General features: G+C 41.3%; 1 protein-coding gene across 2 annotated transcripts in view; it reads left to right on the forward strand.

Annotated features, from left to right (window-relative positions):
- The window catches only part of LOC109874158 (55 kDa erythrocyte membrane protein), a 21,078-nt gene continuing 4,173 nt past the window's right edge, over positions 1-16,905 (forward strand). The window contains exons 1-5 of one of the 2 annotated variants that reach the window (XM_031808759.1): positions 1-4,341; positions 15,196-15,324; positions 15,477-15,555; positions 15,719-15,804; positions 15,949-16,017. In XM_031808759.1, coding sequence (XP_031664619.1) covers positions 4,219-4,341; positions 15,196-15,324; positions 15,477-15,555; positions 15,719-15,804; positions 15,949-16,017 — 486 coding nt within the window. In that variant the 5' untranslated portion in view covers positions 1-4,218. The remainder of the gene's footprint in view (positions 4,342-15,195; positions 15,325-15,476; positions 15,556-15,718; positions 15,805-15,948; positions 16,018-16,905) is intronic. The other variant, XM_020465966.2, reaches the window with a different exon arrangement.

Here is a 16,905-nt window from a genome sequence, read left to right on the forward strand (position 1 = left end):
TCGAATCCAATTTTATATGTCACGAGCTTCGTGAACAACAGGTGTAGACTAACAGTGAAATGCTTACTTCTCAACAACGCAGAGAGAAAACATTTGAAATAATATAATAATAATAACACTAGGTATAAATACAAGAGTAACGATAACTTGGCTATATACACAGTCGATGTGCAGGGGTATGAGGTAATTGAGGTAGATATGTACATATAGGTAGGGATAAAGTGACTCGGCAACAGGATAGATGATTAACAGTAGCAGTAGCGTGTGTGAGGAGTCAAAAGAGTTAGTGCAAAAAGGGTCCGTGCAGGTAATTGGTTAACTATTTAGCAGTCTTATGGCTTGGAGGTTGAAACTGATCAGGGTTCTGTTGGTTCCAGACATGGTGCATAGTTACCGCTTGCTGTGTGGTAATAGAGAAAACACTCTATCACTTAGGTGGCTGGAATCTTTGACAATTTATAGGGCCTTCCTCTGACACAGCCTGGTATAGAGGATCTGGGAGACAGGGTGCTCTGACCAATGATGTAATGGCCGTACGTACTACCCTCTGTAGCGCCTTGTGGTTGGATGCCAAGCAGTTGCCATACCAAGCGGTGATGCAGTCAGTCAAGATGCTCTCAATGGTACAGCTGTAGAACTTTTGGAGTATCTGAGGCCCCATGACAAATCTTCTCAGCCTCCTGAGCGGGAAGTGGCGTTGTAATGCCTTCATCACTGCTGTGTTAGTGTGTGGACTATGATAATTCCTTAGTGATGTGGACAATGAGGAACTTGAAGCTTTCGACCTGCTCCACTACACCCCCAGCAATCTGGATGGGGATGTGCTCGGCTCTCCATTTCCTGTAGTCCACGATCAGCTCCTTTGTCTTGCTGACGTTGAGGGGAGGATGTTGTTCTAGCACCACACTGCCAGATCACTAACCTCCTCCCTATAGCCTCTCAAATAGGCTTACTTTGGTAAACTCATGAAATCCTTGGTAATGTTTCATAACACACTTCCTGAGTTATTTATCATAGGGTCTATTTATCACACTATTTATTAACATAGGCAGCCGACACTGGGCGCTAGATCTGCACTTGTCACGCCCTGACCTTAGTATTCTATGTTTTCTTTATTGTTTTGGTTAGGTCAGGGTGTGACATGGGTGATGTATGTGTTTTTGTACTGTCAAGGGGTTTTGTAGGTTTATGGGGTCGTTTACTATCTAGGTGTTTATGTATGCTTATGGTTGCCTAGATTGGTTCTCAATTAGAGGCAGCTGTTTATCGTTGTCTCTAATTGGGAACCATATTTAGGCAGCCATCTGCTTTGGGTATTTTGTGGGTTATTGTCTATGTCTATGTATATTTGCCTGTGTCTGCACTAGTATTATTATAGCGTCACTTTCGGTTTGTTGTTTTGTATAGTTTGTTAAGTGTTCTTCGTCTTCAATAAAAGTATGTATTCATCTTACGCTGCGCCTTGGGGTATGCTTAGGGTATGCAACATTTTAGGTTGTCCTAAAATCTGAAAATGGTGGTGGAAATGGTGTTTTATTAAGATGGCTTGCCATTAAAGCTAGTTAAGGAAAAATATGCCTTTGCATCTTAAATGGAGGATGCTGTACGAGTGTGTTACGGGCTAATCAATAATAGAAGACAGTGCAGATCTAGCTTCCACTATTGGTTGTCCCTAACTATTTATTATTTACTATTTATAATTTTCTAACCTCAAATGACATAAGCAGCTGCTTCAAATTGGCTGTTTTCACCAGTAGCATATACCACGGTTATTAGGCCTAGGCTATATGATGCAAATGTTTTGAAGGTCCCAAACAATCATTCTGAATCCCATGTAAAATAATATTTAGAGTGACTAAAATATCACTCATAATATTTTGGGGGGATCGAAATACTGAACTTTTTTTCTTCATGTATGGCTAACTAAGGAGAAGATTGAAAAGACAAGCTGAGTGGGCGGGGAGCTTAAATGAATGAGCTTGCGTTGACTGACAGTTCTTTGAAAAGCCTACAGTGCCTTCAGAAAGTATTCATTTGTCCATTATTCCTTTCAAAATTCTTGAAGCTCTGTCAAATTGGTTGTTGATCAACCAAAATATACAAAATAACAAAAGTGGGTACAAAACCTATCGCACACCAACACAACTTACACATCACATACAATCAAACAATCTCCGACAAGGACATGAGGGAAAACAGAGGGTTAAATACACAACATGTAATTGATGGGATTGGAACCAGTTGTGAAGGAAGAAAAGACAATACCAATGGAAAATGAAAAACGGATCAGTGCTGGCTAGAAGGTTGGTGACGTTGACCACTGAACACCGCCCGAACAAGGAGAGGGACCAACTTCGGCAGAAGTCGTGACACCTAGTGTCTGGTGAAAAGCAGCTTTCCTGTGCCTAGCTCCAATCTGTTGATTTTTTATCCTGAAAAACTCCCCGGGACTTAAAGATTACAAGCATATCCATAACATGATGTAGCCACCACTATGCTTGAAAATATGGAGAGTGGTACTCAGTAATGTGTTGTATTGAATTTGCCCCAACCATAACACTTTGTATTCAGGACATAAAGTTAATTGCTTTGCCACATTTTTTGCAGTATTACTTCAATGCCTTGTTGCAAACATGTTTTGGAATATTATATTCTGTACAAGCTTCCTTCTTTTCACTCTGTCAATTAAGTTAGTATTGTAGAGGGACTGCAATGTTGTAGATCCATCCTCAGTTTTCTCCTATCACAGCCATTAAACTCTGTAAATGTTTTAAAGGCGCCATTGGCCTCATAGTGAAATCGCTGAATGGTTTCCTTCCTCTCCGGCTGAGTTAGGAAGGACGCCTGTATCTTTGTAGTGACTGGGTGTATTGATACACCATCTAAAGTGTAATTAATAACATCACCATGCTCAAAGGGATATTCAATGTCTGCTTTTTTTGACCCATCTACCAAAAGGTGCCCTTCTTTGCGAGGCATTGGAAAACCTCCCTGGTCTTTGTGGTTGAATCTGTGTTTGACTGAGGGACCTTACAGATAATTGTATATAATAATAATATAATTATATATATATAAGATAATTGTATGTGTGGGGTAGAGATGAGGTAGTGATTAAAAAATATGCTTGCCGTAAGAAAGGGGTTGAATCATTTTGAAAAACATAATTCCACTTTCAAATTATGAGTATTGTTATTATTATTATGAGTATTGTGTGTAGGCCAGTGACAAAAATGTTCAACTTAATCCATTTAACATTCAGGCTGTAACACAACAAAATGTGGAAAAGGTCAAGGGGGTTGAATACTTTCTGAAGGCACCATATCAAGAAATGTGGATGCAGTAAGCAGTATTGCAGTAAAATCACCTCAAGCAAATGTGGTGATACACAAAGCAATTAAAACAACACTGAAATTGCATCAATCATGTCATTTTGTTTCGCAATGATGTCACCTTAATCCTTTAATAATCATGCCTCCTGAATCCAGGTGTTTGACATGGGGGAGGGGGGACTTTATGATCAAACTTTATCAATGTAGTAGCAACATTTTTCCTACTTTGGTCATCATACTTTGATCTGGTTTAATCCAAATATCTTCTAATTTCATGAAAAACATGATTTTGACTGTTATTTACCTTAAACTTTCTTTCATGAGCATTTTGGTTTCAGTCTTTTGCCTTGCAACATTGGCGCACTTGTACAGTTTTTCAGTGTATGTGACTGGCTGTCTGCTATGGTGTCTGCAGACACTGCGTCGAGATTAGAAGAAAACACAATTTCTGAGGGGTATCCTCTCGGCTGAAGTGGTCTTCGCTGGTGTTCGACATTTCCCAGGTGTTTCATATAGCAGTCCGATGTAAAAAACAAATGACGCTGTAATACCGCCTTTATGCATGAAGGTAGCCTCTCGTAGCGTATTCCCCTCTGCCCTCAGCAGCACGTAAGAGCTCTACCACTGAGGAAGCTGCATTGAGCCAGCCTTCTTTAGCACCGGAATGTTTTCTTGCTTTGTCAGCTGTGTCCTTGCAGCCTATAATGCAATATAGCTACCTCCGTATTGATCAAAATCACGGACTTTAAACTAGAACAGCAATTGATCAGACCGCCAGGGTTCGTTATCACTCATTTCCCCTGGCGTAGCTACACCTAGGACCAGCCTATTGTGGACCTTGAACAAGGGCGCTTCACGTTCACTTTTATTTTTTTGCTAACCGGTAAAGATGACTTTAAAATCCAATAAAAACGAACCTGCTGTCATACTTGAGCGGGTCAACAGCGCTCGAACAGCCCTCTCCGACCTGTACCTGGAGCAGCTCCTCCAAAATAAACCAAAGCCGGAAAAGGTAAGCGGTTTACTCTACAATACATTCATACCATTGCCATAATAATATAATTATATAAAATGTCTTAATCAAATCAGCAGTAGGCCTATACGCCTATATGGAAGGCTGTATGTAGCCTACATTCATTCCTTGGTGATGTTGTAAAGCAATACAGATATGTCCATCAACTTCATTGCATCAGTTCAAGACAAGAGAGGATGCGCAGGTCAGCGCTGATACAACCCGGTTTAAGACGATCATCTTGGTGTTCATGTGCTTTTTGTGTTTTTCATATACATGATTAAATATAGGTTTAATGCAATTCTTCACATTTTGTAGTTTGAAAGCTAATTCCCTGCTACTCTGCACATTTTGGCATGAGGCTGAGAGAACATTTAGCGTTTTTTAAGTAACTGTTCAGTGAATATTCTGTTAACTCATTCTCAAATAATGTTGTTAGGAAAACGGCTAACTTCTTGCATTTCAACACATTTTGCCATGGAGCAGAGAGAAAAATGTGCAGTTTTATTGCTCATCTCATGCTGTTCTACACATTTCGCCATGAGGATGAGAGAACATTTTGCAGATTTAAAGCAAATGTCCTGCTACTCTACACATTTGGCCATGAAGCTAAGAGAACATTTTGCGGTTTTAAAGTAACTGTCCGGTGAATATCTTGTTAACTCATACCCAAATAATGACCCATCCTATATTCATATTTGTGGCCAAAGCATAAATTGTAGAAAAAAAACACTTAAATATACCTATCTCAAGCAGACCATTTAAAAAAAATGCTTGTTATTTCCTCATAGAGGATGGCGTCATCCTCCTGAGGAAGTTGAGCTGGCCAGTCATCGGTCTACTCGCATGAATATTTTGAATGGCCGGTATAAACCCACACCATTCTGGTGTTGGAGTACACCCACACCATTCTGGTGTTGGTATAAACCCACACCATTCTGGTGTTGGAGTACACCCACACCATTCTAGTGTTGGAGTACACCCACACCATTCCATAACAGAAAAGCTGCTTTTAACATAATTCATTACCTTTTTTTGGAAGGAAAACTGTAATTAATTATAGGCATATTTCATAAAAATCTGGAAACACTGGACAGATTTTGGGCAAAAACGCAAGAGTAACAGCTTTAAACTATATTTTTTTAATACATTTTTTATTTCACCTTTATTTACAGGTAGGCCAGTTGAGAACAAGTTCTCATTTACAACTGCGACCTGGCCATGATAAAGCAAAGCAGTGCCACAAAAACAACAACACATAGTTACACATAAACAAACATACAGTCATATAACTGACAAATGCGCCTTCATACCAGGTAATATAATGCAACAACAAAAAAAGGTGATGAATAAGATATTTGGCTACAGATCGTATCGATCTCTACAGCTTCCATCCAAAAACAAATGCTGTGAAATGACGTCAACACATACTGGAGGAGTTACTGGCTAGTTACAAGTGGCTAGCTTAGCTAGCAAACTAGCTACATCGGTCGCGGTGCGCATTACCAGAATTACACATCACTGAACCACCAAAGGCACACTCCATTTCTGTTTGGAAATTGAGAAGTAGGAGTTGGACCGGGGGGGTTGTCAACTTGACCTGAATATTGGGGTGGGACATGTGGCAATTTCACCTATGTCAAGCACATGTTCAAAGTTTCAGTCTAGGTCACTCCCAAGACATTACTGCATCATGAAAAATGCAGTGCTTGTCAAATCCCATCTTAATTTGCACCAGACAAGTCATAATAAGTAAGATTCAGTTCTGCTATTTCTCTAACAAGGAACAGAAACCACACACCAGGCACACAGAGGAAACAGGTTAACTGTTTCACAGCAATAGGGAAGACACATGTGATGTCTACATAATGGATAGTTGTATCCTTTAGAAGAGGGGACTGACATTGGTACTCATAGACAGTATAGGCCTACTACTGTTTTTAACACTTCTTTCCACTTGTTTAGACATGTACATATGTTGACCATGTACAGCATCTCAATTCAACAATGTGTTACGCTCCTATAATAAGCTGCAATTACATCAAGGGATGTTTTCCAAACTGAGACACCTGCTCTGGATGTTTTAATATGGATTTTCATCTGTCTTCTTAATTATTTGTGATAGACTTCCACGTGTCTTTTAAGGGTCTTACAGCAGTAGTATGATCCCATTCCAACCACACAATTCACCATGGACCTTTGACCCCACAGGCGAGGACTTAATGTTATCAGCCTCTTGATGAGGCACTACTGTAGTAGATTAGCCAGGCAGATTGTTAATCCCATCAGTCCCCTAGATCAGGTTAACATTCTCAAGTCCTTGTCTTTGTTTGCTTGATTGAGTGAAATGCAGAGCCAGGTGTACCTATTCAACGCAGGCAGGAGGTTAACGAACAAGCCCCTCTTCTCCTTTGTCTGTCTCAAGGGGGGATTTCTTGGCATGTGATGATTGGACAATAGGCCTGGTCAGGGTCAGAGGATTAGGGTTAGGGTGCATGGTAGAGCTGGCCGATAGGGACAAAAATCCATATCGCGATAAATTGCCTGAATTGATGCAATACTGATCGATATAAGGATACATGTATTACATTAATGTGCACCCCATTAATGTGCTACTACTAGTTTGATGGTTGTAGCCATCAGTTGTCCTATTAACAATCACCCATATTCGCAAACTCTAGTGCCCTGTAGGGCCCCTACTGTCTGGAGTTTGATGGGATTTACTTGAGGAATGGGTCACCCCTCTATTTTAGGCTCATGAGTGGCGCAGTGGTCTAAGGCACTGCATCTCAGTGCTAGAGGCGTCACTACAGACCCTGGTTCGAGCCTTGGTTTGATCCCAAGCAGTATCACAACTGTCCGTGATTGGGCGGTGCAAAATTGGCCCAGCGTCGTCCGGGTTAGAGAAGGGTTTGGAGAGGTAAAATAAGAATTTGTTCTTAACTGACTTGCCTAGTTAAATAAAAACATTTTAAAATGGACATTTATTGTCCGCGTACACAGTTTAGCAGGTGTTTTAGCGGGTGCAGCGAAATGCTTATGTTACTAGCTCCTAACAATGCAATAAAATCCAGTGTATGAATAAATATGCTGTGTGTATAAACAGTGTAATTAAAATACAATGTACAGTAGTAGAAATATTCTGATGATCTATGTCGGGGATACAATATTTAAATATGCAGTGTGAAACGGGAAATGACCTGTGGTTCTATGTCTCTATAACATAGGTTCCAGTGGCTCACTCTGCTTGATCAGTGAAGGAGGAGCAAACGAGGGAGGGAGAAAGTCAGCCAATCAAGTTCGAAAGAAGTCATGATACTTCCAAAAAGGAAAACATGTCCTCTGATTGATACGTAAAACAAAGTATGTCTGAAAGTGACATTGAAGTGGAAACTTCAACATTGTGAAACGTTGAGTGCTGAGAAGGGAAGCCTTGCATGGACTCTTTCCATGACATCATGTGTAATGACCTAGTGCAGAGCCTCATGTTAAAGTGTACCTCAACGAGAAGCTGAAATGTGAAATCTGCATCTATTGTGAAATCTGGAATATCGTAGAGATGAGTGCTGGTGTCTCGTTGTTTGCATGTATGTGTGTGTGTCCAACATTGACTTTATTTTTCCGTCTTTGTGATGCTTGCCTTGGACTGCAAGTGTGTATTTTGCGTCTGTAGCTGAAAGCGACTCTAGCCAGATCGATTAGAGTGCAGTATGTTTGTAAGGCTTCCTGTGTGTGTTACCCGCCTGACGTGTGCAGACTCAGCCTGCTCCTGCCTGCCACACACTGAGTCATGTTTCACTAGAGACTAGCCTAATCATCCAGGCTAAAGAACTGCAGCTTTCTATAAATAGACACATAGCCACGTCTGCCTAACACACAATGTCTCCCATCCTAAACCCCTGTGTCATTGGTGCAGTTTAACCCTATCAGTCCCGAGACCCCAGTAAAAATCGTCTTTTCATTTACCTGACTTTCATTTATCTGCATGTCCAGCCCTTATATTTAATAATCATTTTGGAGGTGCTTATATTTGTCCTGTTATAGACAAGTGTGTAATGGATATGGGTTTTTCCCCATATCCCAACTCCCCCTGAGACACCCGCAGAGAGTGGGGTCACGGCCAGGGTCGCCATTGTACAACAATTAGGATTAAGTGCCGTGCTCAAGGGCACAGCAACAGATTTATCACCTTGTTGGCTCCGGTATTCAAACCAGCAACCTTTCAGTTACTGGCCCAACGTGCTAACCTTGAGGCTACATGCCAATGAAGTCCTTTTCAGGACAACCATGGCTGCAAGTAGAACACAAAACAGTTTCACATAAACAGTTGCAGTCATGAGTATTATTGACAAATGTAAATAAATCAAAAATAGGTCCGCCAAAGCAAAAACCTGATAAAAATGAATTTATATGAATGCTGTAAGTATATAAATTGTTTGCTCAATGGGAAATGAATATCCAACTAGTTAGTGACAACGGTTTGGAGTTTGTGACAGCAACTACACTATTTCCTGGGACTTCCTATGATCTTCTATAGAAGAACCCCTTACTTTCTAACGACTCTTGTGTAGCTTGTGAGCATCATAGAGCAGAACAAGTGCAGGTTCGTCAGCCTCAGCTTTTCATAGTGACAGTAGCTTTTAATAGTTCGTAGCTCAAACCATTCGGGACTCTACAGACTTTTTGTACAAAGTACGGGCCCCTTCGGGATCCGTCCTTGTCTCACAAACACCACTCTAGCTCAGCCCCCGTAATCACACAGACAAATGTTTGGTATCTACAGATGCAGAAGAAATAGACAAATCCAATGGTACAACAAGTTAGAAGTCCAAAACGCGCAGGCGTTACAGTGGGACTCATTGGATTAAACAGGGACAGACAGACACTAGAACATTGTGAATGTGCTTGTGTTACATCCCCTCATTTAAACAAAAAACATGACCCCATGAACAATGTGGCTCTCTGATTTCATATCAAACTTTGCTGGCCTTGTTATCCCTCAAACATGATTACAGAGACATTAGATCCAGTTTCCACCTTAAACTATTTGTCTAGCAGTATTGTGCTGTTCCTGTTTCACAGGAAAACTTATTCTTTCAAATGGTGTATTCACAGCCACCTTCAACACTGGATTAGATGATGGGAACCACAGACAAATGACAGAACACACAACACTGAGCCTTATAGCTGTCTTGTAAAAAAAACATGGCCCTGTTGTTTTTTATACCCCTCCCCCACTTTTCCCTTTTCCCTTTCAATAACCAAGCTTCCTTCAGGAAGAGGAAGCGAGAAACCCCACTCACTGTTTTCTTTTCTCTGTTTTTTTTTCTGGTTCAATTAATGTCAATGAACTTAGTAGACCAGACCTAGCTGCTATTGCATTGGTGTCTATGGGAGACACACCCAGTTAAGTATACCGGAACAGACCATTTTCTTCAATGGTAAATGGCCTGAGTGAACTATCTTCATTTGTGAACATGTTTACTTACATTGATCCATACATACTTTGCGTCGGTCACTGGTGCACGACTACAACTCCCAGAGGCCTCTGTTCACACAATGAGATCAGGGGTCAGCACCAATGACTCACTTGTACAAAAAAAACAAGGATTCAAGACAGCTTGTTTTTCTTTGACTCAGAGATCACGTGACCCCCCCCCCCCCCCCCTCCCCTCTGACACGGCTCAGTGCAGTGGAAGTAGGAAGCCACAGAAGAACAGAGTGTTTTTCTTCTGGGAGACTGTGAGTGCCAAGGAACTGCCCAGTTGAATCCACCCTGGCACGTTGGAGCCTGTAACTGTTTTTTCAGATAGCGTATCAAACTATGTTGCATTCCTGACTCCTTGACTAGTTCAGCAATATGAGATAAAGGGGGTTATTGAGAATACTTAGTCTCCAACATTAGGAGGGATAATACAATGAGTAGCTGTAATATTTTAATAATGCTATATTCAAACTTTGATACCTGCACGAGGAGGACTACGCAATGTGTTTACTGTTAAACTGCCAATACCTACAGTGGGTGCCTGCCTAATTTCACTGTAACAGCATAACGAATTCCATATTTCACATTAGGTAGTAACAGGACTCTTTTGGCATGAGGCACTGTTTGGCCTTGTCACCGGGATATGGTGCCACTCATTTATTATGTTAAAATAAAAGAAGATACTTTAGCTTTAACTGGACTGTTTTGATAGCTCACTTGGTAAATTAGTTTTCAAACTTTATTGGGTATTGAAAGTCTGTAAGCTCTCCTTTTATGTCTCACTTTAGACGCACACCTTTTTGATTCTTGTTTGTAACTATGGAAATGGGATCTTGTAAAAAAAACTTGCTCCTCACTTCAGAAGTTCCAAAAACCGCTTCAGGAAAACTGGAGCTTGTCAATTCTACAAAGGTGATCTTAAAATCCTAGCCCAGTGGACAGACAGTTCATTGACTATGGGAGGTAAAAGTGGGAACCATGCGTGCCTTGGTCATCATTAACACAACATTGGAAAGTAAAATGTTTTTGCAACTTTGTAAGTTCAGCTTATTCAATAAATTACAGTGCTGTGTGTTCTCCTGCTATTCTCGGCTGTTTTCTGCTATTACATATATTAATTATCCAGATGATACCAGTTGACATTTAGACCAAAGTCTGACGGTTTCCTTTAGACATGTGACTTCCCTCTCAGTCCAACCAGGGTCAGCACTTCACAGGAGGATTTATTGGAGGCTGAGTGAGCCCTCCCTGTCTCTTTATGACTCAGTTCTGTGTGCTGAACAATATGAGTAATGTAATAAACGTTCAAGGCTTCAACCTGTTTGTCTGTATGATGGTGAAACTGTTAAGCCCCAGGTGTCTCCTACAGGACTGGTCCGTCTTAGTGGATAAGCAGCATACTGCGCTCTATGCATTCTTTACTGCATTCTATGCCCTTGTGTGGGGATGTCTTTTCATCAGAGTTTATCGAGGGGTGCAGTCCAGAGAGAGCTCTACTACATTGATGACAGGGACTGTTTCTACTCTCCTATTACTGGTGTCCTGTAAATATCTGTATTATGTTGCAAAGTAAACAACATGTTTACTTACATTGACCATAAGACACCTCTAAGCTTTCCTTGAACACTGCAGGCTAGTCCACATGGTGTTAAAGTGTGTGTGTGTGTGTGCGTGTGCGTGTGAGACCTTGTTCTGTTCCGTCTCAGACAAACGGTGAAGGGAAGAGGAGGGGGAATCCTGACTCTGCATGACTCATGTTAAGAGGAACCACCCGCTTTCATATGTTCTCATGTTCTGAGCAAGGAACTGAAACGTTAGCTTTCTTACATAGCACATATTGTACTTTTACTTTCTTCTCCAACACTTAGTTTTTGCATTATTTAAACCAAATTGAACATGTTTCATTATTTACTTGAGGCTAAATTGATTTTATTGATGTATTATATTAAGTTAAAATATGTGTTCATTCAGTATTGTTGTAATTGTCATTATTACAAATACATTTTTTTTAAATCGGCCGATTAATCGGTATCGGCTTTTTTGGTCCTCCAATAATCGGTATCGGTATCGGCGTTGAAAAATCATAATCGGTCGACCTCTGGTACATAGTGAGAGACGGTTCATAGTGAGAGAGGTTCCAAAGTGAGAGAGGGTACTTAGTGAGGGAGGGTCCAAAGTGAGAGAGGGTACATAGTGAGAGAAGGTACATAGTGGGAGAGGGTACATAGTGGGAGAGGGTACATAGTAAAAGATGGTACATATTGAGAGATGGTCCATAGTGAGAGAGGATCTGTAGTGAGAGAGGGTACATAGGGGGAAATGGTAAATAGTGAGAAAGGGTACATAGTGAGTGAGGGCCCATAGTGAGAGAGGCTAGATAGTGAGAGAGGTCCCATAGTGAGAGAGGGTACATAGTGAGAGAGATGGTTCATAGTGAGAGAGGGCACATAGTGAGAGAGGGTACACAGTGAGAGTGTCCAAAGTGAGAGAGGGTACATAGGGCGAGAAGGTACATAGTGAGAGAGGGTCCGTAGTGAGAGCGGGTACATAGCGGGAGAGGGTACAAATAGTGAAAGAGGGCCCATAGTGCGAGAGGGTACACAGTGAGAGAAGTTCCAAAGTGAGAGAGGGTACATAGTGTGGGAAGGTACATAGTGAGAAAGTGTTCATAGTGAGACAGGGTCCCAAGTGAGAGAGGGTACATAATGAGAGAGGGTACAACATGAGAGAGGGTCCATAGTGAGAGAGGGTCCATAGTGAAAGAGGGTACATTGTGAGAGAGGGTACATTGTGTGAGAAGGTACATAGTGAGAGAGGGTACATCTAGTGAGAGAGGGCCCATAGTGAGAGAGGGTTCATAGTGAGAGAGGGTCCATTGTGAGAGAGGGGACATAGTGAAGGGGGGTACACAGTGAGAGAATGTACATAGTGAGAGAGGGTACATCGTGAGAGAGGGTACATAGTGAGAGAGGGTACGTAGTGAGAGAGGGTCCATAGTGAGAGAGGGTACATGGTGAGTGAGGGCCCATATTGAGTGAGGGCCCATAGTGAGAGAGGGTGCATAGTGAGAGTGTACACAGTGAGATAATGTACATAGTGAGAGAGGGTACATATTGAGAGAGGGTATGTAGTGAGAGAGGGTACATAGGGAGAGAGGGTACATAGTGAGTGAGGGCCTATAGTGAGAGAGCCCAAATTGAGAGAGGGTACATAGTGAGAGAGGGTACATATGGAGATACGGTACATATTGGGATATGGTACATAGTGAGAGAGGGCCCATAGTGCGAGGGGGTACACAGTGAGATAATGTACATAGTGAGAGAGGGTACATATGGAGAGGGGGTACGTAGTGAGATAGGGTACATAGTGAGATAGGGTACATAGTGAGTGAGGGCCCATAGTGAGCGAGGGTACATACTGTGAGAAGGTACGTGGTGATAGATGGTACATAGTGAAATACAGTCCATAGTGAAAGAGGGTACATAGTGAGAGAGGGCACATAGTGAGAGAGGGTACGTGGTGAGAGAGGGTACATAGTTAGATTGTACATAGTGAGAGAGGGTAAATAGTGAGAGAGGGTCCGTGGTGAGAGAGGGTACATAGTGAGAAATGCCTTTGTGAAATTATGATGATGGAAGTAACAGGTCATTGCCATTGGAGTTGTTAATCATTTTTATGGCCTTGTAGTTTTCTCTCAAAGACATCATCGCCACCTCCCGTTCCTTTAGCCAGTGGATCTGACTAGACTAGACAAAACTACTGGCGTATTGATTTCCATTCATATAAAAAACTATGACAGATTCCCCCTTCTTATAGGCTTAATTATTTTTATGTGAGCAGATAACTGTGAAAACAAAGCTGTCAGATCTGGTCACTGATAATTCATTTGTGTCAGCATCGTGTGGTCAAACACATTGAACACATTCTTAACCTATCTAAAAAATAAAAGTTGTTTCTGTTTGCATGGTTGACGAAGTCACCTTGTGATTTCTCTGAACTAATGTTATTACTTTCCATGTCCCTATACAGCCTGAGATCGCTAACAGTAAAGGAACACTAGCAGTTATCTATGAAAAGATAATCAAACGTATCTATGTTAGATAACAAACTTTTGCCGCCTTAGCTGGCAGCATGTTCCTACAGGGAGTATAGGAGACTTCATTCCATTATTGCACAATAATGCTGGTAAGTAACCTTTGTCACCCTGGGGTCCATGTACAGAACAGTCAGGGTCTAGATTAGTATGATGGCCATCCACGTGAGTGGTTTTACTAATCCCTGGCAGGGCTAGCAATGTGATAACGCCCATGTGGCCGGGGGCAGAGAAAGGGATTTATTTAATGTGATAAAAGCATGTGTAATGGAGGGACATGCAGACAGCAGAACAGGCCAAATCCCACAGGAGGTCCCACTTCAATTATTGCTGTGTGGAATTAAGGAAAGGAAAGACTCCAATCTGGACTAAAAGAGTCTCATGTTGTACATTTGCATCCATGTTTTGAATTTGCTGCTGTGGTATTTCATGGTCATAAAAAGGTCATTAACATAGTGTACGTTTGGTGTACTTAAGCATTTGGCATTGGATTCAATCAAACCTGGTTGAAATGGAACGGTTGGAGTGGAGGGATCACAACTAAAGGCCACATTCCTTTGAGTGACATTTCACACCGTTCAGTGTTCTCACAGCCAGACAGCGGTCAAATAGTCAAGGTTGTTATTTGTGGATGTAACGTATGTCTTCAACTTTACGAGCGATTTGTTTTTTCATATCAACACTTTTCTTCTTAACACGATTTCACTCAGGCGTAGCCATGACAACCTTTTGTGTACCAGAGTAGCGGGCATGGGTTGTCCCTGCCTAATGAGCTGGTGAAAATGTGGAGTTAATTTTCAACCTCGAACAGATGCTGAAACTGCAAATTAAACATGGCTGTTGGGGTGCAGACGAAAAAAGCTTTTAATAACGCATCAGATGATCAGGACGTTTATAGCTCATTGTAACAATGTATTTATTTATTCCTAGTCCACAACATTTTACAAATTGTAGCTGTACTGCTGCAACTGGCAATTATTTATCATTTTGAGTTGTTTGGGTGCTTGGCACGAGATAGTAAAAAAAAAATCATGATTGCACTGCCCCACAATTTATAAAAGAAATAGGGCCAACCATTGACACATAGTAACCTTCCAAATTTGGATGTTTTGGACAGATTATGACATTTTGCCAAGATGATAATCCAAAATGGCATTTTCTATAGGAGGAGTGCATTCCAGTTGTGTGCACAGTGGGTTTTTCACCCCAGTAAGCCATGTTAATGAATCCATCTCATATGCCTATTGATGTTAAGTGTTGACATGTTTTTCCGTAGGGGCTTATGCCAGCCTATGAGACAACGGGAGCTGAAGTATACACCAACGGCAGTGCGGGTCACATGAACGGAACTGAGCCAACCAGGATGCGGGAGGTGGCGTTTGAAAAAAATCCCTCAGAGCCCATGGTAAACCATTCAAATGCCAATTCCTCTCTTTTTTTCTCTCTCAGTCCCTTTCTGGCTATCTCTCACCGTTATTTCCCTCGTCTCTCGTCTAGATCTCTCAGTGACTCAATCTGTCATCTTGAGGAAAGATTGTCATGTGTTTTTGCCTTTAGGGGGTGACTCTAAAATTGAATGGAAAACAGAAGTGCACTGTGGCCAGAATATTACATGGGGGCATGATACACAGACAAGGTACAGAACTCAACCACACTGACTGACATACTGAAGTGATTGTAATGAATTTGTATTAGAAAAGCAACAGTATTCCCAAATAGATATTAGTTATTTGGCTGATAACACTCTTTGGTCATACTGATCCTCTGTACTGTGCTGATCATTTGTTGTCCATCTCCAGGTTATCTAAACGAAGGGGATGAAATAGCAGAGATCAATGGAAAGAGTGTGGCCAACCAATCTGTCGATCAGCTGCAAAAGATCCTGGCAAGTCGCTACCATCTCTGTTTTAACGCAAACTGTACTGAAGAGCATTCTGCCCCTGAGAGAATGGGTGACATGTTGTAATCTCACAATCCTAGTTTTGATAGTGTGGAGTGTAAGTAAAATGGTCGTCATCCTCCATTACAGAAAGATACCAACGGAGTAGTCACAATGAAAATCATCCCCAACCAACCAAGGTGCTCTCCTGTGTGTGAGGTAAGCCAATAAATGACCCATTGGATCTGCACATTTTCCCCTTTATGAATGGACTGATTTTATCATTTTTATGCACCCTGACATCTAATTTCAACTGCATGCATGATCAAAGAAATGGTTACTATTCAAGCAGGGTTACACTCTTTTGTTGTACTAGTTCTGCCATGATATCCCAAATGATTTCATCAGAGAAATACACCAGGTATAGTACATAGTGTAATAGTATACCCTTTAGTTGACATGGGGTTGACAGTCATTACAGAGGGCATCAGTCACTTTATTTAGTCATCTATTGGTGACTCATAACCTACTCTGGTCAAGTGTCATATCGTCATCTACATACTGTTCCTATTATATTTTGACCATATCAGCAAATTACTGGATTATTCACTACCACCATTGTAATAAGACAAATAAACATGGTTCCGCGGTGTTAAGGTTCTTTCTCTACGATACCATGCTTGAAGCGTAACCACATCTTTGAGACGGTACCATCCTGTACCTCCAATCATGTCTTCTCCCAAAAACTCTGGATTAAATTGAGTTTGTTCTTTTGTCAGGCGAACCCTACCCTTAAGACAATGAAAGACACAGATGACTATGCAACCATTAGATTCCACTAATGGTCTAATATACAGATCAGCAGTCATGTTAGACTGGCGAACTGAACTGAAACACGTTGGCAGTGCTCAGCGTTTCACTCTGCCATCTGCTGGTCACATTATGCAATCATATCTCCCCCATCAATCTGCCTCTCAACCTAGAATAATTCAACATTTCGAGGAAATGAGTTTAATGTATGAATGTGAACTAATTGGAAAACAGTGTTATAGCATGCATGTTTGTCAAATCCATAATAACAGAAGCATGTCCATTGTCCAGGCATTA

Source organism: Oncorhynchus kisutch, linkage group LG29 (assembly GCF_002021735.2).
Source record: "Oncorhynchus kisutch isolate 150728-3 linkage group LG29, Okis_V2, whole genome shotgun sequence".
Classification (NCBI taxonomy): Eukaryota; Metazoa; Chordata; class Actinopteri; order Salmoniformes; family Salmonidae; genus Oncorhynchus; species Oncorhynchus kisutch.